This window comes from Cavia porcellus, unplaced genomic scaffold (assembly GCF_034190915.1).
Source record: "Cavia porcellus strain 051 isolate PalLab524CR breed Dunkin Hartley unplaced genomic scaffold, mCavPor4.1 scaffold_7, whole genome shotgun sequence".
In the NCBI taxonomy this organism is placed as follows: Eukaryota; Metazoa; Chordata; class Mammalia; order Rodentia; family Caviidae; genus Cavia; species Cavia porcellus.
Genome location: NW_026947490.1, coordinates 34,743,224 through 34,768,944, shown reverse-complemented (window position 1 = coordinate 34,768,944; position 25,721 = coordinate 34,743,224). Strand labels below are relative to the sequence as shown.

General features: G+C 44.6%; 1 protein-coding gene across 1 annotated transcript; it reads right to left on the bottom strand.

The window, feature by feature from the left end:
• Positions 1–283: 283 nt before the first annotated feature.
• Positions 284–24,320, bottom strand: LOC101789089 (leukocyte immunoglobulin-like receptor subfamily A member 5). Its single transcript, XM_063254037.1, has 4 exons — positions 24,284–24,320; positions 23,327–23,654; positions 527–817; positions 284–371 (listed from the first exon to the last, which is right to left on the bottom strand). Exons 1-3 carry the CDS (start codon positions 24,318–24,320, stop codon positions 589–591), a joined length of 594 nt encoding a protein of 197 aa, XP_063110107.1. The 3' UTR covers positions 284–371; positions 527–588.
• Between the last annotated feature and the right edge of the window lie 1,401 nt (positions 24,321–25,721).

Below are 25,721 nucleotides of genomic sequence, written 5' to 3'. Positions count from 1 at the left end.
GATTTGCTTAATTGATGACCCTGCTCTGTGTGAGGTTTACATTCATCACCACAAACTCTTAGAGTCCAGCAACATGGCACTGCTTTTCCCACCCAGGAAATGCATACAGAAGAAAATCAATGACCAGAGAAGAGACTGTCCTGCCCAGGTCCTGTCCACACCTCCACTTGAAGTGCAGGTCTCTGGACACAAGAGGAGTTGAGGCTGTGAGAAGAGCTGAGATGGGCAGAGAGTCTCCAGGCAGCCTGGACATAGGATGTTTGAGATGGAGCCCACGACTCACCTACTGTGGAGCTGGGAGCAGAGGGTGGGGAGATGGGATTCCCAGAGCACTCTGGACCCTGAGCATGGGGGACTGAGAGTACATGATTCTGCCAATGAAAATAGGAAAATGTGATGTCCAAGCATGTCCCTGAGCACCCTGCCACTGCACACTGTCCAAAATGAACCCCGAGGCTGCTCCAACACCTTCCCCTGACCATGTGGCAATTTTAAAATTCAAATCAAAGGGCTGGGGTGAGCTCACCTTGAAGAAGCCCCGTTGTCTTAGAGGAAGGACCCTTCCTGACTGGAATTCCCAAATCATCCTCACTCCAACTGCAAAAAGATGGCCCCTCGTTTAAGGGTCTGAGTAATATTTTGAGCAGAGAGAGGACAGGTATAGGTCTTGCTATCTGAGACCAGAAGCTCCAGGGGGTCACTAGGTATGGACCACACATGGGGAAATTCCTTGTCATAGCTGTAGCATCTAAATGACCACCTGGGACCAAGAATCACTGGGCCTACTGGGAACAGGGCCCAGAACTGTTCATTGGGAAGACATCAGGATTCTAGGTTCCAACACAGCTTGGCTTCTCCTTCCTTAGTCATAATGAACCTGTCACATAGTTGTCCTGTGGGACATTGGAGGGTTACATTGGCTCCTGATTTCACCACAAGCCTGGGCAGGGATGACAGACTGGATTTGCTGTAGATTCTTAGGAGAGAAGGAAGTAGCATGTGAAATGGTCCCACACCTCCCACAGTGTCCCCCCACAGTGTCCCCAAGGCTGGGTTGTGAGAAGGGGACCCCCTGAGAGTAGACTCCTTCCTGAGGCAAGAGGATTGGGCTTGGACCCTGAGTGTCCTCTCACCTGTCACCACCAGTGCCAGGGCATCACTGGGCTCTGACCAGCCAGCATGGCAGTGATAGTAGCTGTGGTATCGCCCTGCATCATCTCTTATCATAGATAGGATGGAGAACTTGGCCTTGTTTCCAAGTAGATTTGATTTTTCCAAGAACTTTGATCTTCCTTCTCTGTTCAGAATACAGTTCTGGAATCCTAGGGTCCCTTGACACCAAAGACTTACAGAACTCCCCAAAAGGATCATAGAGCCTCGAAGGGCCCAGAGAGAGGGTTTTGGGAAGGTCACTGCAAGGAAATCAGAACCTGAATCCAGGACCTTCTTTGTCCCCTAGATCATTCCAAGGCATCTCCCTGTTACTAAACCTCCGCCTAAGCCTCTGTTGAACCAGCTGAAGGCCAGGAGGTGAAGCTGGGGTGGGACACAGAGTGCTGGGGAGGACTCACCTATGGGTTCTTGTTGCACCATGTGCAGACTGCCCTGGAAGAGGTTCCATCTGATACCTCACATGATCCCCCTTTCTACCCCAGCCTGGTGCCTTTCTCCTCCCAGCCCTGACCTAGGCAGAGCAGAACAGGCATGGTGCACTTTATTTGGCCTACTCTGACTGCCCCATCTCTGCCAAGGAGACCCTAGTGCTGCAGGACACGCAGATGAACTGAAGTGGAAAATGCTATTCTGTAGCCTCTTGTCCCCACCTCTGTGGACCCACCCAGTGGGGACAGAGCTCCTCCCTCGGCCAGGCTCTGGCTTCCACAGGCTAAGGATCCAAAGCTCTGTAGAGAATATCAGCCTAGCTCTGAGTTCTCCTTAGTCTCAGACCTACCCACAGGGCTAGAGCCGACTCATCAGAGGAAGCACCTAGGCTCTGTCCTTCATGGCCTCAGAAGCTGGACTCCAATCAGGACACTCACTTTTGGAGAGCCTCCTCTGTACTGTCACTCTTGGGCTGTTTTTAAATGAGTGTTTACTTACGAGAGTTTTCCCAGACTCCAGAAATACCTCGTGGTCCACAGTAGCACATGGCCTGTGTGCTGAAAGGGAGATCTTCAGTGGGGACCCAGCATTTGATCACTCATCCTGCAGGAACAGGAGGTGGAGGGGACTTCTCCCCTTACCAGGTTTTCCTCTCTCTATAGTGACTGCCTCCAGGATTTCACTGTAGTAATCACACATTGACTGATCCAGTAGCTGAAATAAACTTGCTGCTTCCTGAACTCCAATTCCTATTTCCCATGTTCATGGTTTTCCTTCTAGGTACCTAAAGGACCTGAAGATGTCAGCTGCTCCAGAGCAAGTCACTGGAGCTGTCACCACACCAGTGCAGTGGGCTGACAGCTCAGCTGGGCTCGCTGTCCCCAGAGCCTGGGCTGTCCTGGAAGAGAGTATGGCCCTGCGTGGATAGGAGGGGGCAGGCCAAGCCCTAAGTGCACTTCTTTGTTTTCTGTGTGTGCTTTACCATTGGGATGTTTACCTGTGTGTGAGGACAGTGACAGTTGGTGCTGTGACCATCCAGGGACAGTGGCTGCTCCTGTTGCTCCCTGATGTTTCTTCCAGGGCTGAGGGCTCTGCTGGGGATACAGAGGCTCCATCTTCCCTGTGCTCTGTGTTAGACCAAAGAGAAAGAGAGGGGCTGCAGGGCTTCACCGTGGCTTGCAGAACAACATTGTTTAGGTCACAGCATCTGGGGAGCAGTGAGCCCCTCCTTGTCCTGAGTGAAGAAAGCACCATGAAAGATGACAGTGCTGAAGAACATGGAGCTTACAAAGACAACAACTGAGCTGAAGGAGGTCATTACTGTGACACCTCTTGTGCACTTTGGGGGAGCATACTGAGTGTTCCCCCGACAGGAGGCTCAGCATCCTCATGTCAAGAAGTGCAGGGATACAGTGGGCCCTTGGTCACTGTATTCAATTCTGAGTCTCCACATTTTCCAGAGATGCAGAGAGAGGTGACGTCTGACCAGAACAGTGTGACTAGAGCCAAGTAGGAGCAGCATCTCCCGTGGATGGATCAAGAATGGTCCCGAGTCACATGAGCTATGGGCACTACTGGGAGTGGCTTGAGAATTGGTCTAGGAGTGCAATTTGGAAAAGTGGGGAGCAGCAGGCAGGAGATATCTTAGAGTTCAGGGGGATGGCGTTTTTACCTGGGGTTATGGAGAGAGCTTAGAGCATCAGAACATGGAGACAAGTGGAGACAGTGAATGTGATGCTCAAGAAGAGTCAGATGAAGTCAGGGACAGTCTCAGCAAGTGGATCAAGGGTTGCTCTTTAAAAGTTTGAGGGAGCTTCTATCCTTGTTGTGTACTAAAGTTTAAACATATCTTGTCTCTCAAGAACATAAAGTAACACAGAAAATCTATGAAAAAACCTCACATAGGATCAAAACTATATGCTACAAAAATTAGGAGAAAGAACCAACAGAGAACACTGGAACAGACAGTAAAAAATTCCTCTGCTCAAATAGATTTGACCATTGTATTTTCAGGTCAGGTGATCATTGCTTTTAGGGAGGAAGATAACAGCTGCAAAACATCTACCATTGGAAAGTTGGTTAACATGTTTTCCCCACAAAAAATGGTTGGCACCAATGCTTGAGTATATAGAGGAAATTATGACCACAAAGTGTAAAACCTTTTTAAGGCCTGATTTGTAAGCTGTGGTCAACCACTCTTGAAGAAATACACAGCATGTACCTCTGAGGGGTTGGATGTGTTGTACTACAAAACTAAGAGTGTTTTTTCTGCTGGTGCAGCTTCCTCTTAGCACCAGGCCCAGCTCCATGCAGGGTCCGGGGAGAGAAAGGTTGTAGATGTCTGTCTGTTCCTCCATGCCCCATCCTCTGAAGCTTGTACTCTGTGTCCTGCAGCATGGGTGGCAGACCTGCACACAGCAGGCCTACAGTGTGTGTGGACTCCTCTCACTCACTGAACAGCATGTGTCCCTGAGCCACAGGCCTCAGGCAGCAGAAGAAGCACCATCAGCCTACTGTGCCAGGGAGAAAAGAGTCACTGGGTCACATTAGAGTGTCTTGGGGTTCATAAAGTCTTCCTCTCTCAAAGGTGGACAACAGCCCAATTCCCTGTCAGGTGGTGCTGAACCCTCCTGGGACACCTGGCTTAGAGAGGTGAATGGGAATCACCTGGGCCTTAAAGCACTGATGTTCCACTATGACAGGCCAGGGAGAGCAGGTACTAAAGAATGAATTATTCACCAAGGGCCACAGACACCATGGGGAACACAGACTCTCCTAACTGGGGCTGAGAGATGAAGGGAAACTGTGTGTGCACACTGAGTGCCCTAGAAGTGTGGAGAATTCTATAGCAGGGAACAGTGTGTTCTAATTCCAACAATTAGGGAGCCACTAGTTCAGAGCAGTGGGCCAGAGCTTATTCTGCACAGACACTGATTCTAGGGAAGAAGTGGGATGAAGGGAGCCTTGGGTGTTTGGCAGGAACCCGCTTCCAGAGCACACAGAGTGAAGAGAGCTTTGATGGCTCCCTGTCCACAGGAGCTAGGCTCAGGATAAGTTTACACTCTCAGTGCTGGGGCAAAGTCTCTATCCCGGCAATTCCAGGAGGGCAGGATGTGTGAGACAGTGTGGGAGGGATTCTGCTTGTTATCTGATGCCAGAAGTCAAAGTAATTTGCCATCTATGTCACATATTATGGTTTGTGAGTCTCTGTGAGGCTCTCTGTGAGGCTTCCTGACAAAATGGACCTGTGAATCTCAATTCCCACCATTGACCTAGAGAAGGGAGAAAGTTGCAGCAAAGGAACAGAGATAAATTCCTGCTTTCCTGCATCACAGCTTCCACTCCTCATACCCTGTGAGCTCCTGAGTTCTGGAAGGTGTGGGCAATGACATGAAGTTTAGCATTTACTCTTTATTCTAATTTTAATCTAAGTTATATTCATGGCTAGGCACTGCCCTTTTTGATAGATCAAATACAGAATATACTTTCTCACTGTGAAACTTTACTACATAATTCCAAGAAAGTGGGCTGGACATCTGCACTAAGTACTAAGGTATTATTACAGGAGAGGCTCAGCAAATTTAGCCTCCAGTAGTGAGGTCTTGAGTGTGACTCATTGCCACACATCTGAGGTCACTGATGGAGTCACGGGAGCCTGAGTAATGCTCAGAGACTGGAGATTGAAACATGGCCCCGTGCTCTGAAGATTCATCTAGAGCTATTTTGAGAAGGAGCAACATCATCATTGTGGAATCCTGCCCAGGAGAAGCCCAGGTCTTTGCTTGAGGTGCTCTGTGGACTCAGTGAATGGGACAGCCTGGCCTCCACATGGGTTTGATAGGTGCTGAGTTTCACGTGGTCCTGGGCTCTGCTCACAATCCTGTGTGCACAGGGCAGTCTTTGGCTGTAGATTCCTGGCAGGAGGAAGGGGGAGAGATAAGAACCCAAGGCTGCACCCTTGAAGACGGCACCTTGGGATTGCAGGGGTTGGCAACTGCAGGGAGGCTGTCTGCTCAAGGAGCTCCAATCCCACCCACCAATTGGTGCTCTTTGTGCTGTGGTGTCAGATATAGAAGAGCTATCAGTGAGACAGTTGTTTATAAATCCACAGTGGAGCTCAGAGATCAGGGTCCCTACTTGTGTGAGCATGGCTGACCACACATCATCCCAGGAAAACAAAGCTTAGCCAAGGTGGCAGATAGACTGTCATGACTTCGTGAGAGAGCAGGAGATCAGGCTTAAAGAGGAAGTATAGAACCATTCTCTCTCTCCCATCCATTGTTATTTCATTTACATTCCTGTGAGATTTTTCCCCAACTCAAAGCCTCCTTATGTCCAGTGTTGCCTTGTGTTTGAGCAATGTACAGCTCACATCAGCATGGACACAACAGGTCTCCCAGAATTCAGATTTCACTCAGGGCAATGGTCAAACCTGAGCAAAGTCTCTCTTGAAATTTTGTGTGTAAATAATACTGTGTGTACAGTAGAATAGGCTGACATCTCCAAGATTCAAACAATAGGACACAAATGTGGGATTAGTTATCACAAATCTCCCACAAAGGTTCCTCTCAGACTCTGCAGCAGGATAGCCCTTTATCTCCTCATCCTGGATAAGATGGAGAAGAGTAGGCAGACCCTGATTAGGGGAGAGAAAATGGTGGCGTGCTAGGGGATCCAGCGAAGAATCTCTCCAGAGAATTCAAACTCAAAGATAAAAAAAAAAAAAGACAGCATGGAGAGGACCAGACAAATCCATAGCGAGTACAGCTGGAGGATTTAAAGTCGTGCTGAGACCGGAGGCTGCAAATCCCATGCCCTTAAATCAATGAACAGACTCGTGGACCCAACACGAAAAGCTGAGTTGCTTTTGGGGACTGCGGAAACTGAGACCCAGATCGAGACTCCAGGTGGCAGCCAGTTCTGCACCGCTGCACCAGAGCAGATGTACAGAGCTCTGGAGTTTCGAATCTAAACAGTGCACAGAAATCTGACCAGTCAGCGCTGAGCCGTGAGGTGGGGAAAAGTGGACGGCTTGGTGTGTGGCGGTCCCGGAGCGGGGACTTGCACCGGACTCTGGTGAGTATAGAAAACCCTGCGGCGGCTGGGTTTGGCCAGAGAACAGCTGGCCCGCCACCACGGGGAAATCAATAACATAGAATCTGGTGCAGACATATTAGCCTGGCGGCAGAAATCGCAGCTTGGTGACATCACCAGGACCCCCTGTAGGGAGGGCTGGTGGGAGACATCTTGAGTCCTGGCAGAGTCTGATTGCTTGCTGGCTTCAGCTCCGCACGGAGAACTTAGTGGGAGCCATCTTGGTTTTGGGCAGATCTGCTTTTCTAGAGCTCCTATCACAGAGAGGTTTGGAAGAGAACGGCTGGGACCTGGGCAGAATCCTGTGCCATTACCCAGCTGCTTCTGATTCAGGGAGAACTGGCAGGAGCTGTTGGGGCTAGATCAGGCCTCTGCTTGGGGCCCAATGGGCGGATGCAGAATGGTCACAACTCAGTGACAACCAGAAAGTACAGCCTAATTTATGAACTAACTGACACAGAGGCTAGAGACTAGACTGTACCGCCCCTGCATCCCAGCCTACCCCAGATAACAGCAAATTGGGGAGGACAGCAAAAACTCAAGCCGGCACGCTTCTGAAAGGCCCTAAGCAATTCGGAGAGGGCCAGAGAACTCCAGGACAGTCTGAAAGAAACCAGAAACATGACAAGAGATAAAAATAAAAAAAAATCTCCAGCTGTTCAACAGGAGAAATTAAACCCAAGAGAACTAAACACTGAAGAGAACAAGCACAGTAACCATCCATTGCTCGACTCAGCATCAGCCGAAATTAAAAAGTATTTACATGATCTCATAGAGGAATTTAAAGATGTACTCCTGATCCAAGTGAGGCAAGATATAAAGAGATTAATTAAAGAAATGACAAGCCCTGCCCAAGAGAACACAGATGGAAGAACTGAGGAAATCAGAAAAGAAAGAGAAGCATCTGAAGAATTTAAGCATAACTTAGAATACATGAAACAGATCCAAAGAGAAAATCAGGAAATTAAAAACTCCATTGAATATTGGCAAAATGCCTTGACAGAAACTAAAGACAACCTTCTGAAACTTGAAGAGAGATTTAGGGCTTATGAACGTGAAAGAAAAAGCCTCTTAAAAATAACAAGGAACCAGAAAGAAGCAATTCTAAAACTGGAAGATGATAAAAAGATGCATAACCTAAGAATAAAGAATGTGAGTGAGGAAGCAGGAACATCCAAAAATGAAATACAAAAAATATTCACAGAGATATTAAAGCAAAATTTCCCATGTATAGCAAAAAGAAATGATATCCAGATAAAAGAAGCATACAGAACGCCAGCTACCTACAACCAAAACAGATCTACGCCTAGGCATATAATAATCGAGATCCCAGAAATCCACCAAAAAAACAGAATATTAAAAGTAGCCAGAGAAAAGATGCAGGTTACCTATAACAGGAAATCTATCAAAATAACGGCTGACTTATCAACACAAACTCTTAAGTCAAGAAGGGAGTGGGGAGAAATATTCCAAGTCCTGAAGGAAAAAAATATGCAACCTAAGCTCATATATCCATCAAAACTCTCTCTAAAACTTAATGAAGAAATAAGATACTTTCAAGACAAGGAGGAACTGTGGGAGTTCGTGGCCACCAATCCAACCCTACAGAGAGCGCTGAAGGACATTACAGAGAAAGAGAGGAAGAAATATCAGGATTACAGCTAGAGTGGCAGAGAGGCCTCAGTGTATGGGGCAGACCATGGAATGAGGGAATAAGGTGGACAAATTATAGCAGAAAAGTGGAGTAGCAGACATGAGGCAGAGACGGTAAGCTAGTCTTTGGTAGAGACAGCTCTGAAACTATATTTAAAAAAAAAAAGCAGAGGTCATTGCTAATGGTGTATAACGATTTAAAAGACACAATAGTCCTAGTGCCATATTTAGATTGAATTAAATTTGTTCTGGTCTGTCCACTCATATCAGATTTGAAGACACAGACCTCTAGAACCAAAAATAGCAGGTTATACCATGGTAACCATCCTTACTTTCCTATTGACTTAAGCTGAAACCCTGTATTACTTACATTGTCTTACTATGACTGATCTTAATTGTATCTGAATCATAAGACTATTGGTTGGCCTTGACTGATCCTATTTGAAATCCGTATGCGTGTTAGAATCAACCCTAAAAGTAGAGGAAACTACTCTGAGCATGACAGGATGTAAAGGATATCCATACTGGTATGAATCAGTAACAGCTCTCAAATACTACAATGCAGTCAAAGATAAGTTTTTATAAAAATAGGTGATAGTATATTTAACTATAATAAGCCAGTGTTGTCGACAAATCTATTGAAAATAACAAGAGAAAACATAGTAGCTACGGAAGATCATTTATATTATAGTTTTGTAAGTCTTATCCATTGCATGTTTATCTAGGAAATTGTTTCGCTGTCTTGTTATGAATTGGTTTTCCCTATAATACAGAGAGGATAGGAACAAATACTCTGAGGAAGAGACCTGAAAAACCCGAGGCTTATTTTGTAGTATTATAATATAAATTCTAGCAATCTATTGCTTGCTGATTAAAATGACTCTGGACTGGTTTCTTCAGCTCAACTTCAGCATATGCAGAGATGGGGACGGCTATCACAAAGAGAATGAGAGATGCGATGGTAGTTGGAAATGTCTTCCCTAATTTGGAACTTGAGGACCTAAAAAGACTCCATCATCCTGTAATGATTTGATTAGTTCTATAATATGCAATAAGTATAGAAAGTGGGTGAAGTTAGGGACAACTATCTGTAAGAAGCTAGAGACAGTTAGATAAGGTAGATCTCCAGTGGACTTGCTTTGAAATCTGTATTTCTTTAAATAGTTTTTTAATTTTTTTTAAATGTTCTGTTCTGTTTTGATATGGTTAACCTTATCCTCTTAGAGATGTAAAACAAATAGATGGGACTGATAATCATATTACGGAGCTTTTGTTCGGCCATAGAGCAGAATGGTTTGTAGGGTCACTTTTTTGAATGTCATTCTAAATACTTTAATTCTATAACCTAAACAGCCATTTCGAAGAAGACAATTTGTAACTTATCAACTGGCAATTTATTACCTTTTGTTTGTCTGTAATTTAGTATTATTTTTCTACCCTTTTATTCTTTAATCTCCATGTATTTTTTTTTTTTCGTTTCCTTTTCTTTAAATAAAAAAAAAAAAGAGTAGGCAGACCCTGGTTTTCACAGGCATCTTAGTTTCTAGCACTGGGGCTTTCTCCCCAGTGAGTGATTCCAGCTCACACCAGAGACCAGACTCTGAAAATCAGAGGTTCTTGCAAGAGACTGGCTTAGCACAAGGCAGAGCCATTTCAGCTCCTGAATAGAAGGGGACCCTCAGTCACTGGGACTACTTGCTTTTGAGCTGCCAGAGGATTCACTGGAACAGCTACTATGTCACCGGCACCTGGCCCATAACTCCGACCTGGGAAGCCCTTCATGTTTGAATGGTGAACAGGGACAGGGAGGACACAGCACATCACACACAGGATCCAGACCAAACAGTATCCTGAAGAGACAACCTCTCAGGAGGTGACCTGTGCATATGCAGACCCTGTCCTTCATGACTGTGCTTGATCTGATTGGATTCGGGCCCAACAGAGCATAAATGCAGCCTGCCACAGGTACCATGGATCCTGTGTCTCTGGACAGGCTACCCCACTGTGCCACTCTACTGCTTTTCCTTTGAGGATTTCCAGGACTCAGGAGGCTAACTGATTTGGAGCATGATGTTTCTTCTGCAAGCAGGAGATAGAAACTGATAAAAGCTAGTAAACAAACAGGATGTGATTGTCTCAGCTCCAGATCACACTGTGATATGTTCACTGCTTGCTGACCACATAGGAAGATGACCAACTCCTTCTCACCACATCATAGTGGGGGTAGGTTCACAGAAACTTTCAGATGAGGCCCAGGGTGCAACAACTCTAACCAAAGCCACACTTAACCCATTACCAATGAATCCCAATGTATGCATCACATAGTGCTGTGCCTGGAACCACAAGGTGACATTTATATATATTCACTGGCCTCTGAGGGACCCAGATGTGATTCTGTTCCTCCAAGCAGCACTCTTTGTAGCATCAACATACTGATCGATATCCAAATATTGACAATTTTCTGAATAAGTGTGATCTATTTACTACATACAGTTTCTCCCTAAAAGATTGCAGTTTTGTAGAGGAAACCACATCAGAAAAATCTCTCAGGTGAAAATAGAAATGACAAGCATTATGGAAGAAATTTTGAGTGTATCTAAACAAGATCTAGATAAAAAAAATATAGCAGAACATAAGAAAATAATGAAAACCTTGATTGAACAATATAAAACAGAATTAGAATGCATGAAACAGATTCAAGGGATATTCAGGAAATTCAAAATTCCATTCAAAGCTGGCAAAACCACTTGAATGAAACTGAAGAGAGACTCTCAGACCTTTAATACAGAACAGAAGTTGAAAATATCTGTTAAAAAATAACAAAGATCCAGGAAACAACAATTCAAGAGCTGCAAGATGATGTAAAGAAAAACAGTGTAAGAATGATAATTACCAATGAAAAAAGCAGGGGTAAATACATAAGACATATAAAGATTATTTATAGAAATAATAGCAGAAAAATTTCCAAACATAGGAAAAGAATCTGATATACACATAACTGAAGCATATAGCACTCCAGTTATCAATAATCAAAATAAATCTTCACCCAGACATATAGTAATCAGGATATGAGAAATTCAGTAGAAGAATAGAATACTAAAAGCCATCAGAGATGAGAAATAGATCACCTATGAAGGTAAGCCTATCAAAATCATGGCACATTTCTTAGCACAAACCTTCAAGTCAAGAAGAAATTGCAGTGAAGAATTTCAACTCCTGAATGTAAACAACTTTCAACCCAAATTGATGTAACCTGCAAAACTATCTTTGAAAATTGATGGAGAAATAAGATAGTTCCATTAACAGATGACTGGAAGAGTTTTGGGAAGATGGTGGCTTAATAGGAAGCAGGGTAGAGAGCCTCTCTGAGAAAAACAACTCATATGCTAGAACTTAACACCATGCAGAAGACCAGATGAAATGAGAGGAATTCTCATGACCAAGGAAGAAACAGAGGAAAATGAAAAAGAAAAAAAAAAGAAGGCAAAATGTGGACAAAAGGCTGGAACCCAATGCTCTCACTGGGGCCAGTCTCATGCTGAGCTGGGCACATCTTGCAGTCAAAAGATTCATTGTTGCACTGAAGTCCCAGTAGCATCTAAATCAGGAGCTGGTGAATTCAGGGCCTCTGTCAGGAAGATGCAGTGAAACAGAGAGTGGAACCAATGTGGAAAGCTGTATTAATCCATGAGTGCTAAGAATTGGGTCCCGCAGAGGGAGTGACATGCTGGATGGCATATTGGAGACGGGCAGGATGGACCTGAACCAGGAACCACAGTGACCTTAGTCAGCCACCCCTGGCCCAAAGAGGGATGGTGGGATCTGCTTGGGCAGGGTCACGTCCCTGGTCAGGACCCAATAGCCAGGGATGAAACCATTTTGATCCTGTGACATCTGCACATCACAGACCAACATGCTGAAGACACTCACTAATTGACTGGCTCAGAAGAGAGGGGCCAGCCCACATCGTCCCTGTGTGCACCTCAGATCAACAGTAAACTGGAGAATGTAGCAATCCCCTGGCCAGCATGCTTCAGAAAAACCATAGGCAATACGGAAAGGGCCTGAGACCTCCACCATACACCTGTCTGAAAGAAACCAGAAACATGACAAGAGAAAAAAAAAACAAGATAAAGCCTCCAGCCACTGACCCAAGGAAAATAAGTCCAGGAGAGGTAAATACAGAAGAGATTGAGGGCAGCAATCATGCAATATCAGCCACAGTATCAGCAGAAATAAAGGCATACCTTCATGACCTCATAGACTATCTTAAAACTGAAATTCTAATTCAATTGAGGCAAGTTATAAAAAGATTAACAAAAGAAATGCTAAGCCCCTCTCAAGAAGACACAGATGGAAGAATGGACAAACCCAGAAAAAGAAGATAAACCTTTGATGAAGAATATAAACAAAACTTAGAATACATGAAACAGATCCAAAGAGATTACCAGAAAATTTAAAAAAAAAACATTGAAAACTGATAAAATTCCTTCACAGAAACTAAAGTTAGACTTTCAAAACTTGAATACGGGTTTGCAATGTGTAATCATGAAAGACAAGATCTCTTTAAAAAAAAACACAAGCAAACAGGAAGCAACAATACAAAGGCTAGAAAATGACAAGTGGATCTATAACTTAAGAATAAAACTGTGAGCAAAGAAGCAACAGTAAGCACAAAGGATTTACAAAGGCTATTCACAGAAATAATTAAGAAAAACTTCCCAAGCATAGGAAAAAGAGATGATATCCATATAAATGAGATATATAGAGCTCCAGCCACCTACAACCAAAACAGAGCTATATCCAGGCATTTAATAATCAGGATCCCATAAATTCATCACAAGCACAGAATATTAAAAGTAGTCAGAGAAAAGAAACAGATCACCTATAAAGGAAAACCCATCAAAATCACGACAAACTTCTCCACACAAACTATCAAATCAAGAAGAACCAGGAGCACAGTGCTCCAAGCCCTGAAAGAAAATAACCTCCAACCCAGATTGATGTACCCTGAAAAGCTGTTCCTCAAAATTAGTGGAGAGATAAGATGTTTCTATGACAAAGAGGAACTGTGGGAGTTCTGAACCACCAGTCCAACAAAAAATACTGAAAGACATTCTAGAGAGAGAAAAAATATTAGGGTTCCAGCAACAATGACAGAGAGGCCTCAATGAAAGGGGCAGACAGTGAAATAAAGGAGAAATGTAGACAATCAATAGCAGAGAAATAGCATAGCTGACATGAGGCAGAGAAAGTTAGCCATAATCGCTAATATAGACGGCCTTGATACACTAACAAAAAGAAGCACAGGCAGAGTAGATTAGGAAATAGGGCCCAACAAGATGCTCTGAATAGGAAATATACTCAACCTGAAAGAGGGTTAATAAACTGAATGTCAAAGATGAGAAAACAATGCTCTATGTGACAGGGAACCACGTCCCGCAGCTGCAGATAGATTGGAAAGTCATGACACTTTTGTGCAGAGGAGAACTACTCAACTATAAAAAAAAACCTTGAGGCCTTAGTAGGTAAAGGAATACAGACAGCTCAAGATAAGATCAGAGGTAAAAAGGTTCAGCATCACTTAGATAGATAACGGGTTGCCCCCTAATCTAAAATCTAAATAAGTTAGTGGGACCCAAAATGTAAAAAGCATTTTTACACTGAGAAAAGGAAAGGTGGGGAACTGTTCTAAAAAAGAAGGCAAGGAACATTGTTAATAGTGTATCAGGATTTAAAAGCCACATTAGTCTTATTGCTCTGTTTAGTTTGATTTTATTCTGTTCCAGTCTGTCTACTCATACTAGATTTGAGGGCACACACAGCTATCCCCAAAATATCAGGATATACTATGGTAACTATCCTTAATTTCCTATTAACTGAAACTGAAGCCCTGTATTACTTACACTGTCTTACTATGACTGATCTTATTTAAATCTGGTTTGTTAGATCCCTGTTTTGTCTTGACTGATTTTATTCAAATTTGGTATGCTTGACAGTATCAAGTCTAAGAGTAGAGGCCACTACTCTGAAGATGACAAGATGCAATAAGAAACCCATTCTGGTTTGATTATTAACTGATTTTGAATTCTTATAATGTCTCCAATGTTGTGTTTTTTTTATTATTGCTATGTAGTGCTATGTTCAATTATATTATGCCTGCTGATATAGACAATTCTATTGAAAACAACAAGAGACAGCATATTAACTACTGTAGACCACCTAGTATTGTGGTTTTATATGCCTTTTTTTCATGTTTTTCTGGGAATTTATTTTGATCTGCTTTTCCCTATAATACAGAAAAGATAGGTATACCTGTAGAGATTCACACAAGTTTATAATTTCTAAACAGTTTATGAGACTAGATTATATAATGCCTGATATAATGAACAGATACTCTGAAGAAGAGACACTAAGATACACAGTGCTAATTCTGTAACATTATGATATAAAACCTAGCAATACTACTATACTCTCTTCAAAGTGGTATTAGTCCACTTTCTTTTATTTAATTTCAATGTATGTAAAGTTATGGAGAGCTATTTCAAAGACAACAAGAGACATTATGGCACCCTTTTTTGCCTCCCCTATTGTCTGGTCTTGAAGACCTAAAATGCCTTCATCCTCCTGTTCTGATCAATTTAGTACTATAATATTCAGTATGTGTTCACTGTGACAGCAAATGTGGACAACTATTTGGAAGAAAACAAGAGACAATACGATAGCCAGTGAAGATCTCTGATGGTCTTACTTTAAAATGTGTTTCTTAAAATGTTTTCTTATGATGTGTATTTTCTGTGTTTACTCTTGCTTCTTTGCTCACGTTTTTTATTTTTAAGTTAGAGATTCTCTTGTCATCTTCTAGCCTTTGTATTGCTACTTCCTGTTTGCTTATTATTTTTAAGAGATCTTCTCTTTCATGATCACACATTACAAATCTATCTTCAAGTTTTGAAAGTCTAACTTTAGTTTCTGTGAAGGAATTTTGCCAGCTTTCAATTGCATTTTTAATTTCCTGGTAATCTCTTTGGATCTGTTTCATGTATTCTAGGTTTTGTTTATATTCTTTATCAAAGGTTTATCTTGTTTTTCTGGGTATGTCCGTTCTTCCATCTGTGTCTTCTTGAGAGGGGCTTAGCATTTCTTTTATTGATCCTTTTATATCTTGCCTCAATTAAATTACAATTTCAGTTTTAAGATAGTCTATGAGATCATAAAGGTATTCCTTTATTTCTGCTGATGCTGTGGCCAATATTGCATGATTGCTGCCCTCAATCTCTTCTGTATTTACCTCTCCTGGACTTATTTTCCTTGGGTCAGTGGCTGGAGGCTTTATCTTGTTTTTTTTTTCTCTTGTCATGTTTCTGGTTTCTTTCAGACAGGTGTATGGTGGAGGTCTCAGGCCCTTTCCGTATTGCCTATGGTTTTTCTGAAGCATGCTGGCCAGGGGATTGCTACATTCTCCAGTTTACTGTTGATCTGAGGTGCACACAGGGACAATGTGGGCTGGCCCCTCTCCTCTGAGCCAGTCAATTAGTAAATGTCTTCAGCATGTTGGTCTGTGATGTGCAGATGTCACAGGTTCGAGATGGTTTCATCCCTGGCTATTGGGTCCTGATCAAGGACGTGACCCTGCCCAATCAGATCCGTCTTTGGGCCAGGGGTGGCTGACTGAGGTCACTGTGGTTCCTGGTTCAGGCCCATCCTGCCCGTCTCCAATATGCCATCCAGCATGTCACTCCCTCTGCGGGACCCAATTCTTAGCACTCATGGATTAATACAGCTTTCCACATTGGTTCCACTCTCTGTTTCACTGCATCTTCCTGCCAGAGGCCTGATTTCGATGCTACTTCGACTTCATTGTAACCATAAATCGTCCAACTCCAAGGGTTGCCCAGCTCAGCGTGGGACTGGCCCCAGGTATATCATCTGGTTCCAGGCTTTTGTCCACATTTTTATATCATTTCTTTCTTTTTCCTTTTTCCCCAGTTTCTTCCTGGCTCATAAAAATACTTCTCATTTAGTCTGGTCTCCATCCTGTTAAATTCTAGCAAGTGAGTTGTTTTTCTCAGAGAAGCTCTCTACCCTGCTATTTATCAAGACCATCTTCCCAAGACCTTCCCAAACATTGTCTCCAATGTTTCATTCTTAATGGTTTTGTTCTGTACTGTTTTGTTCAATTTTGCTACACCTGATGATATGGGCAATTCTTTTTAAGATAGCAAGAGTCATTATGGTAACTATTTTTGATCACGTTGTATTTTATTTTTATTTCATGTACTATTTCCATCCTTTTGTTTTGACTGACCCTATTTTGTTTTGTCACATTTGGTTTTACTCTCTTCAAAATAAAAAAAAAAACAGAAAATTCAAAGTGGAATACTATATATATATATATATATATATATATATATATATATAATAGACTTAGCAGATGTGCATAACTGTAGCACCCAAACATATCTGATACACATTCTTCTCATCATCCTACATTTAGATCTCTAAAATAGAGCAGAGTGTGGGTCATAAAACAAGCCTTAGAGATTCAAAACAATTGAAATGATTTACTATTGCATTTCATCAGGTCATAATGTAATAAAACTAAACATCAAAAAAGAAATTTCAGGAAATACATGAACTCATGAAGATTAAAGAATTTGCCTTTGAATTATCATTGAGTCATTGGAGAGAACTAAGAAAATGTAAACCTAGGAGAAGAGTGGAGCAAATGACTGAGAGGAAAGAACTAAAGTGTATTTTGCACATGCACACATTTGCCAGGATGGAGCCTGCTCATCTGTATAAACAACATGCACTAATCAAGCATTGTGCAAAGTGAATACAGTTACTAGTAAAAGTAACTTTACTTGTACACCATCCTTGTTACTAATAAGCAATGGCTATGTTATGATTTCTCTGGTCACTATACTTCTGTTGCTCATAAACCGTGGCTGTATCCTCACATAACATGTGTACAACGTTTTTTCATCATCTCCTTTTCTCCTTGTGCAAATTTTCTCTCATGTTTACAATCCAGAGGCATTTCTCAGGATCTTTGCTTATTGTTAAGCAGTTGTGTTGCCAGGTATGCAGTCTACAAGTAATTTGCATTAAACCTGATGATGTAATTATGCCACTGTTGGACAAGGAGCACTGTTTATGCACTATGTGTGCACACATATTCTAGCATTTGTGTGTAAGAGATCACATCATTTGTATAAAATGTACACTGTAAGGTGTGCACAAAAACATTGACTCATGATGTGGTTCTCAGACTGTCTCCATTCCTAAGGATGCATGACCATGTATGCAGCTGTTATGGTTGATACAATGTGTCAACTTGAGAAGGTTAGAATTTTAACTAACGGACTCATCAGGGAGCCAGGACCTTTACTTTGTAAACATCCTGAGACTGTGCAAGAGGAGGGCAAAGAGATGGTGTCATCACTACAACTACGCCAGGATGAGTGTAGCCTGGTTACAATATAAAGGAAGATAACAGGCTCATCCTTTCCTCATCTTTTATTGTTGCTTTTGCTGTCTTCTGCTGTCTGGAAGTGTTGCCCTGTGCAATGCCACCCTGCTTTGGAGCCAGCTGATTATGAACTGAAACCTCCACAAACTGTGGGCCAAACAAATCTTTCCTTTCTTCATTTTGAAAATTTGGTTTGTTGTTTCAGCAATGAGAGAAAAGCAACCAAGCCAGCAGTTTATAAGATATTCATTTTAAGGAGAATTACTTAAACATTATACTTAAAACATAACAGAATGAACCATACAAATATATCATGAAAAATTTATGCTAACCTAAATGAGCCAGACCAAAACAATAAATATTGTACAACTACACTTTCATACATTACCTAGATCAACGTCTTAAAAACATGAAATTCCATACAGATTAATAGAGACTTAAGACTCAGGAAAATGGAGAGGTGTTATTCAATCAGTACAGCACTTCTGTTTGAGGCAGTAAAAAAAGTTGCAGAAAGGGAAAGACAAAAGTAATTGTGGTAATACAACTGTACCCCACATTGGGTGAGTTTTGCTTAAGAGTATTCTGCAGGCTCATGGCTCTATATGGGAGAGTGGAGGGGCTGTCCCTGGCTAGTGACCTCTTATGTAGTTTTAAATTTTAACCTACTGCTGCCTTTCATACTAAAAAAAAAAATCCTTACTAGTATTATCTGTAGTGATCAGCTGCAGCTCTAGATGTTCCCAGGGGGAAGGACAGTGAGAAGATGAGCAAATAAAGAGACAAAGCTGGGGTCATGTGGAGCCCTTTCTCCTGATGGGAGGGAAGGAACTGCTCAACCCTGTAGTACTTTTATACCCTCAGAAGAAGGCTGTTAATTTCAACCCCACTGCCTAGCAATCTGTTTGCTTGGCTGGCCTGGCCCCCTTTCTTTCTTGGTGCTGGAACAGCTTTTGGGGGTCTCTCTGTTTTCTGGACTGGGCTTTCTTTATCCCCACACATATGATCAATCTCCAGCGTCAATGGCTCCTTGATCATCATAATGTACTATCTTTTATTGAAGCTTTTTCTATTTTTTTTGAGGGGTGGCTTTGGACTGAACATGGATAGTGCTAAGTTACATCCCAAGCCCTTCTTTATTTATTTTTCAACAGTTCCTGCTGAGTTGCCCAGGCTGGGATCAAGTTTGAACCATCTAGGCTCAATCTCCTGAGTAGCTGGGCTTACAGCCAAGGGCCTCCATGGATGACTGAAGGGCAAATCTAACTTGATGTGCGAGTTCAGACTGGGACTTTCCCATTTGGTAGTTTCCTTGACAAGTTATGCTATAATAATTTTCCTGGTTGATAAAACATGTTGGGCTGTCTTTTCTCTTTTTGTACTTGTGAGACTTGTCTGTGGAAGTTTGTGATTTGATGTACTTCTCAAATGTGAAAGAAATTACTAGCAAAGATTGTTGACCTAGAGTTTGCACGGGCAATTTTTTAATTACAGGGTCAACATACTCAACACACATGAGATTTTCTGATTTTGTTTATCTCCACTTAGTAAATTGCATCTGTGGGATTTTGACAATTTCATCTATACTTTGTTACATGTTGGCATAAAATTATTCATAATGTCCTGCTGTTATGTGATAAAACACATGTGGAATCTGTTCAGATGTCTGCTATTTTCTAATGTTGTAATGTGTATTAACTGTATTTAAGCCATCATTATTAGGTAATAATATTTTTATCTTATGTGATTTACAGTTATTTCACATATCTTTTCTAAATTTTTGATGTTTTGCTTTAGTTCAAAGATTGTTTCAGAGTGTTTGCCACAATATTCATCTTAATTTTGTCATTTTCTGTCTGTGAAAGGTCATGCTGTCATTAGCATTATGATTTATTTCACAATCCTCTCCCAAGATTTCATTTCTAATTCACTCAGCAATTATTGAAGTATCACTGGTTTATTTCCAACACACACAGATGTGAGCTCTCTCTGACCACAGAGTCAGGTGAGCCTGAGAATGTTCCAGAATCTCTGGAGGTCTCTGTGAGGTTTCCCTGGATGAGGTGTCACTTAGTCTCCTTCAGGACAGCTCTAGGCCTGCTGGATGCCAGGGCTGTGTACACAGTGGGTTCCTCTGGGTGGGCCATGACCTGGGAGGTAGGAAGCACAACTGAACCCTGGCTGAGCATCTGAGCATAGGTCACATCCTGAGGACCCTCACAGGTGGCAGCCTGCAGGGAAAAGTGGAGAGGGCGGGTTTTTGCTTGGCTCTGGGGAAGCCTGAGCCCTGGGGAGGGTGTGAGACTGACCTAAGGATCCATGAGCCTGTCCTTGCCTGCCTGTCCATTCTTTGTGTCCAGAAGCTCTCCAGATAGGGCCAAAGAAGGGGAGGCCCCTCTTCCTCTGGGTGCCGAGTGCTACACCTCAGCATGCATCACTCTCTGGGGACCCTCATCAGCTGCACTCTGCAACACAGGCATAGAAACAAGAGACGGAGTTTCCTTGGTTCCACATTGGTCTCTTCCAACCAGGTTTCCCTATAGTGTCCAGCGGTAGTTTTTAGAAATTAAACCATACTCTGTTTCTTCAGCATTGGACATTCATTGCCTTCCTAAGGCTTGGAAGGTCTGGCAGCTTGCTACCTGCAGTGCTGCCTTTGCATACTGACAATCCAACCTCAATGTCTGGGCTGTAGCCACAATACTCATTGTTCTGAAGGAACCTGTCTCTGTCTCAGGACCTTTGTATTTGCCATGTATTGTGCCTCGAGTGCTGGCACATTGGAGGTGCATGTGTCTCCCAGCATGAAGTCTTCTGCTCAGCAGTCATCTTACCAAGCTATTACCTTGATTATCCCTGGCCCTCCTGTCCTCTACCCCATTCTCTGCTTTATTTTCTTTCATAGCTCTGTGCTTGGCCTCCACCTCGAGTTGGCTCGGGATGGGAGGGGGCTGTGCTCACCACTGTATCTGCAACCCCATGGTGGCAGGTCATGAAGGAGCCCTTTGTGAATGGATTAAGTGGCAGCTCACTCACTAGCAGTCCTTCTGAGACCCAGGAGCAGGGAACAGCCACATAGAGGCTGAGGGACAGGACAGGGTCAGAGGGAAGGGATGCCAAGGTCATAGGAATAATCCCAGAACATGGTCATAACAGAGCTTCAAGAAGGGAGTGCTCAGTTGTGAGGCACCTGAGAGCTGAGTGGCCAGAGCAGAGTCCCTGGGCTTAACTGGGAAACAGGAAGTCCCTGTGCCCTGGATAGGATGGGGTCTCACCTTAGCATCAAGCTCCATTCTGTGCTTAGGCTCTATATTGTTTACTGTGACATCTGCATGGACAGAAGAGTGGTCACCTCTTGGCCAGTGTCCTGGGTACTCTTACTGTCTCAACCCCTGCCCTGTCCAGCTGGGGACACAGGGCCAAGCAGCTACATGATGTCCCTTGACCCAGTGTCAGAGTTTAGACTGACTTAATTCTGAGCCCTAGCTTCCCCTGCCCCTGTGATGCTGAGACCTCAGAGCATCTCCCATCCTCCACCCATCTTCCTCTCACAGAGATTTTCTTCCTGGGCTGCAGTCGCTTGGCAAGAACTGGGGATCCCTTGGGGAGTCAGCATTCTGTGAGGGCAGGAGACAGGGGATTCATGGTCCTCAGACAGGAATGACCTCCTTTGCAGGCCTCTGTCCCTGGGCGCTGGCCCCATGGCCCCTGTAGGACATGGGAAGTCACTTCTCTCTGGGCCAGTAGCTGGACAGAGTCTCAGCTAGGAGTTCAGAACCACACATTCTGCAGGCCACGGAGTGCTGGAAGGAAGCCTTGGACCCCATGGACTAGGAAGCTAATGAGGCCTGAGGAGAAGTGCAGACCACCCCGGAGACTCCTACAGGGACATGCGCCTGTGTTTTGTGCTGGTTTCTTTGCAGTGAGGTTCTGCATGGGAGACTCTGCACAGACTTCTTCCCTAGGACTGGTTTCCCAGGATACCACAGCACCCACAGCTTCCTGAGGCCCAGATCTCACATACCCTGCTCACCTGCCTTCCTACTCCTTCCCTTGCACAAGTATCCAAAGAAGAGGAGGAAGAGGAGAAGGACAGAGGAGGCCACGGAGACCCTGATCACAACCTTCAGGTTCCCTTGTATTCCTGGGCTTGGGGTGCTGCCTTGAAAGTGGAAAATTGTCACTTTGCTGAGCATCTAGTGTGCGCCAGCCCACACCGGGCCTTTGCATCTGCCCTCACACTCTCACAGTGCTGCACATGGGATCATCAACCCCTTCATGCAGGTTACCTAGGAGGAAATGGCGGCTGAGAGAGGGGAACTGCCAGCCCAGAGAAACCAGCAGGAGGCCCAGATGGGGATGAACACATGGAGCTGGACATTTGCCCTGCTGTCTCCACTAGAGCTGAGCCTCTTGACCTGGGGGGAAGAAGCCTGGAAACTCTGCCCTGGCCCTGTGCCTTTCCCTGGACATTGTCACTGTCATTGTATGGAGGGACAGGACCATGACATTGTGGGGTCCTGGAGGCTCCCGTTGGAGGCTGCCTCTCCAGGGATCACAGCAAGGTCAGCAGAAAGAGCAAATTGAAGTTCATGGCCAAACCTCTCCTTTATACCTGGAGAAACTGAGGCCACTCAAGAGGGGCTGGTCTGAGTCAGCATCTCCAGAGGAGGCTGCAGCAGCCCCACAACTCAGCCCCCACCCTCTGTCTGTCTCTGCTTTCTCTCATTCTGCCTCTCTTCACGTCTCCTGTGTCTCTATCTCCTCCGTGATACCCCAGCCTCATCCTAGCCTCTTGGGCTCATTCAGCAGAGCCTGTGCAGAGTCTGGGTCCCTGACTGAGTCCTGGGCTCCTCACCTCTGATGAGAATGTCCAGGGCATTAATAGGAACCAAGGACTTGAAGGAGAGGCAGTGTCCACCATATAATGTATAGAAGCCCCCATGGAAACCACTCCCAGGCCCAGGGGGACGTCAGCCTGAATGTGCCCAGGCTGGGGCTGCCGGCCAGGGCACTGTGTGAGAACATCTGCCCCTTTGTTAGACAGAGTGAATCTGAAATAGCCGGGGTCAGAGCAAAACCTGAGGGTCAGGTTGTTTCCAGGGTGCAGCACAGGGCCCTGCTGGGTCAGAAGTGAGGGCTTCCTGGACAGCACTAGAGGGAGGAGGAGCCGGGCTGCTGGGCTGCTTCCTACCACAGCCCTGCCCTCCTGTGCTGCCCTGTGAGTCATATTTAGGTTTCTAACTCTGTGGATGTCCTGACCAAAACTCTCTTCTAGGAATCCTCTGTAGTATGGCCCCTGTCAATTATTTAGGAATGAAACATGCTTGGGTCTCTGCAGGGACTTGCTCACTTGATACCAGAAGCTCCAGGGCATCACTGGGCTCTGACAACATGTTTGGTTCCATACTGTAACAGTCATAACAATGGAATGTCCACCTCTGCCTGGGGGTCAAAGGGCCCACAAGGAACAGGGCCTAGGCCTGGCCATTGGGGCCTCACTGTGATTCCAGAGTCCAGGAGAGCTTGTATCCTTCCTTAGTCAGAACAAACTGGTCAGATACCAGCTGTGCCCAACACTGGAGCATCACATTCCCTCCTGAGGTCACCACAGGGCTGGGCGGGGCTGAGAGGCTGGATTTGCTGCAGACTCCTAGGAGAGAAGGAGGCAGCGTGTGAAATGGACCCACACCTCCCACACTGTGCCCAGAGCTGGGCAGTGAGATGGGGACACTCCTGAGAGCAGACCCCTTCCTGAGGGCAGAGGCTGAGGCTGAGATCCTCAGTGTCCTCTCATCTGTCACCAGCAGCTCCAGGGCATCACCGTGCTCTGACCAGCCGGGGGAGGGGGGAGGGTTGGTAGTATCAGCGATGTAGCCCTGTATGGCACTCTTTCACAAATAGGATGGATAACTTGGCCACATCCTTGAGTTGCATTGATGTGTGTCTTCTCCAGAACGATTGGCTTCCCTCTTTGTACAGAACATATTCCTGGGCCCCTGGAGTCTCCTCACACCAGAGAGTCACTGCTTCCCCTCATGGTATCACAGATCCTGGCTCAACTCAGAGCCTGGGTTTGGGCAGGGTACCTGCAGGGAAATCACACCTGGATCCCAGCACCTTCCTCCTCCCCTCACATCCCAGCTCTCATCCCCAGGACCCTCTAGGCCTCCCAGCACCAACTCACAGATGCTGTGCTCCATTACCACTGCCCAACAGTGGCCACTTGTCCCCAGGAGGAGGAAGGACCTATGACAGCTCGAAACACACTCACTTGCCTGTTCTGGGTTCCTGGGACCCAGACTCAGCCCTGGAAGAATGCTACCTGTGAGAGGTTTGCTCTGGAGCCTGAGCAGGTCTTCTGTTCCCCAGAGTCTGCTGAGCCCTGGACCTCCTCAGGGACCAGGGCCTTACTGTTGGTTCCACACTAGGGTTCCCATCCCCATGTTCCATTCTCACCAATGCTGAGCAGGGCCATGAGGGTCATGGTGGTCATGGTGTCTTCTACCTCCAGGCGAGGCTGTGTGGATAGAGGGGACCACAGTTTGCTTTCACGTCTGGGCATTAGTTTCTGCCCTTTATAAGCCGGGCACATCATGAGTCCCACAGGAAGTGGAAATGGCATCCACCAACACTCGCCTTCTTTTTCCCAGGTCTCACCCAGGCTGTTCTCCAGACTGATGCAGAGTTTCCCATCTTCCCAAGTGTTCCTCAGTGATCGTCACCTCACTGAGGGCAAGGACACAGAAGGTGATAATACCCAGAGCCTTCACTGCTGAGCCACTCCAGGTCACCCTGGGCTGGTCCATCCTTTCAGAGCGTCCCACGGGTCTCCTCCCTCCCTCAGGGCTTCCACCTGCACAGCAAATCATCCTTACACACACTACCCTCCCCGAGCCCTGGAGATGCTCTGGGGAAGATGCAGGTTCCTGTTGCAGGTGTGGAGTTCTGTGCAGAGCAGTGAGGCACTGAGCCCTGACAGGAGGAACCTCCATGCAGATCAGGGGCAGGAAGGAGAGACGCCCACATCAGCAGCCTGAAGGGCATTAGGGAGACTTGGGTGATTAGGAAAGAGTGAGGTGTAGATTCTCCAGAGAGAAGGAAGTCAGTTGTATTAATGTGATTGAAAATCAATTCTGGCAGGTATGAACTTGCTTCTTTTCAATTTTTGGAGTTCCTTGGAATTCCTTGATAAATTGTTTATTTGAAATCTTTCCTATTTTTAACAAATCTGAAAGATACAGTTTTCTGATTTAAATGTTTTTTATTCCTTCTTTTGGTTTACTGTATGCAGTTCTATTTTATTTTAACTTATTTGTAAGGGTTAAACTCAGGCCGCTGGGAAAGTGCTCCAGCACTGAGCTGCACCCCAGTCCCTTTTAAGTTTTATATTGGTGCAGCATTTCTCTAAGATGCCCAGGACGACCCTGCCTCCTCTTCTCTAACAGATCTTTTTAGATTTTTCCTTTGTGGTTGCTGTGAGACTCACAGCAGACCTGCTGCACTGTAACTAGTCCATTCCACTCTCAGAAGTCTGCTTCAGGAGAGTCTGTCTTTTATCCCTGGTCATACACTGTGTTATTGCTTAGTTACCTACTTTAAGTCACTTATCTACTATAACATTTTATAGCTATGGTTTTTTAAAGTTTATTTTGTTGTTTAATTTTTTTGAGACATAGTCTTGCTATGTAATTTAGGCTGGAATTGAACTTACTCATGTAGCCAAGAGTCACTGGAGGTCATGCTGATCCTCAGGCCTCAGCACCCAATACCAATATTTATCTATATCTGTAATGTCTGCAGTTATATCCTCTACACCTGCATCCATTACTCCAGGAAACACACCTGACCTGCAGTGCTGTCCCATTTCTTTGCCCCAGCATTTCTGAGGGGACTT

Bases quoted from the DNA above. Each gene is read 5' to 3' on its own strand.
- LOC101789089 (XM_063254037.1), bottom strand. From the start codon at position 24,320: ATGACCACCATGACCCTCATGGCCCTGCTCAGCATTG. The intron at 23,655-24,283 runs GTGAGAATGGAA...CCGGCTGGTCAG, and splicing joins CATGGCCCTGCTCAGCATTG to AGCACGGTGATGCCCTGGAG. The intron at 818-23,326 runs GTGAGGCCCCAA...ATCCTGATGTCT, and splicing joins TCCTGGACTCTGGAATCACA to TCCCAATGAACAGTTCTGGG.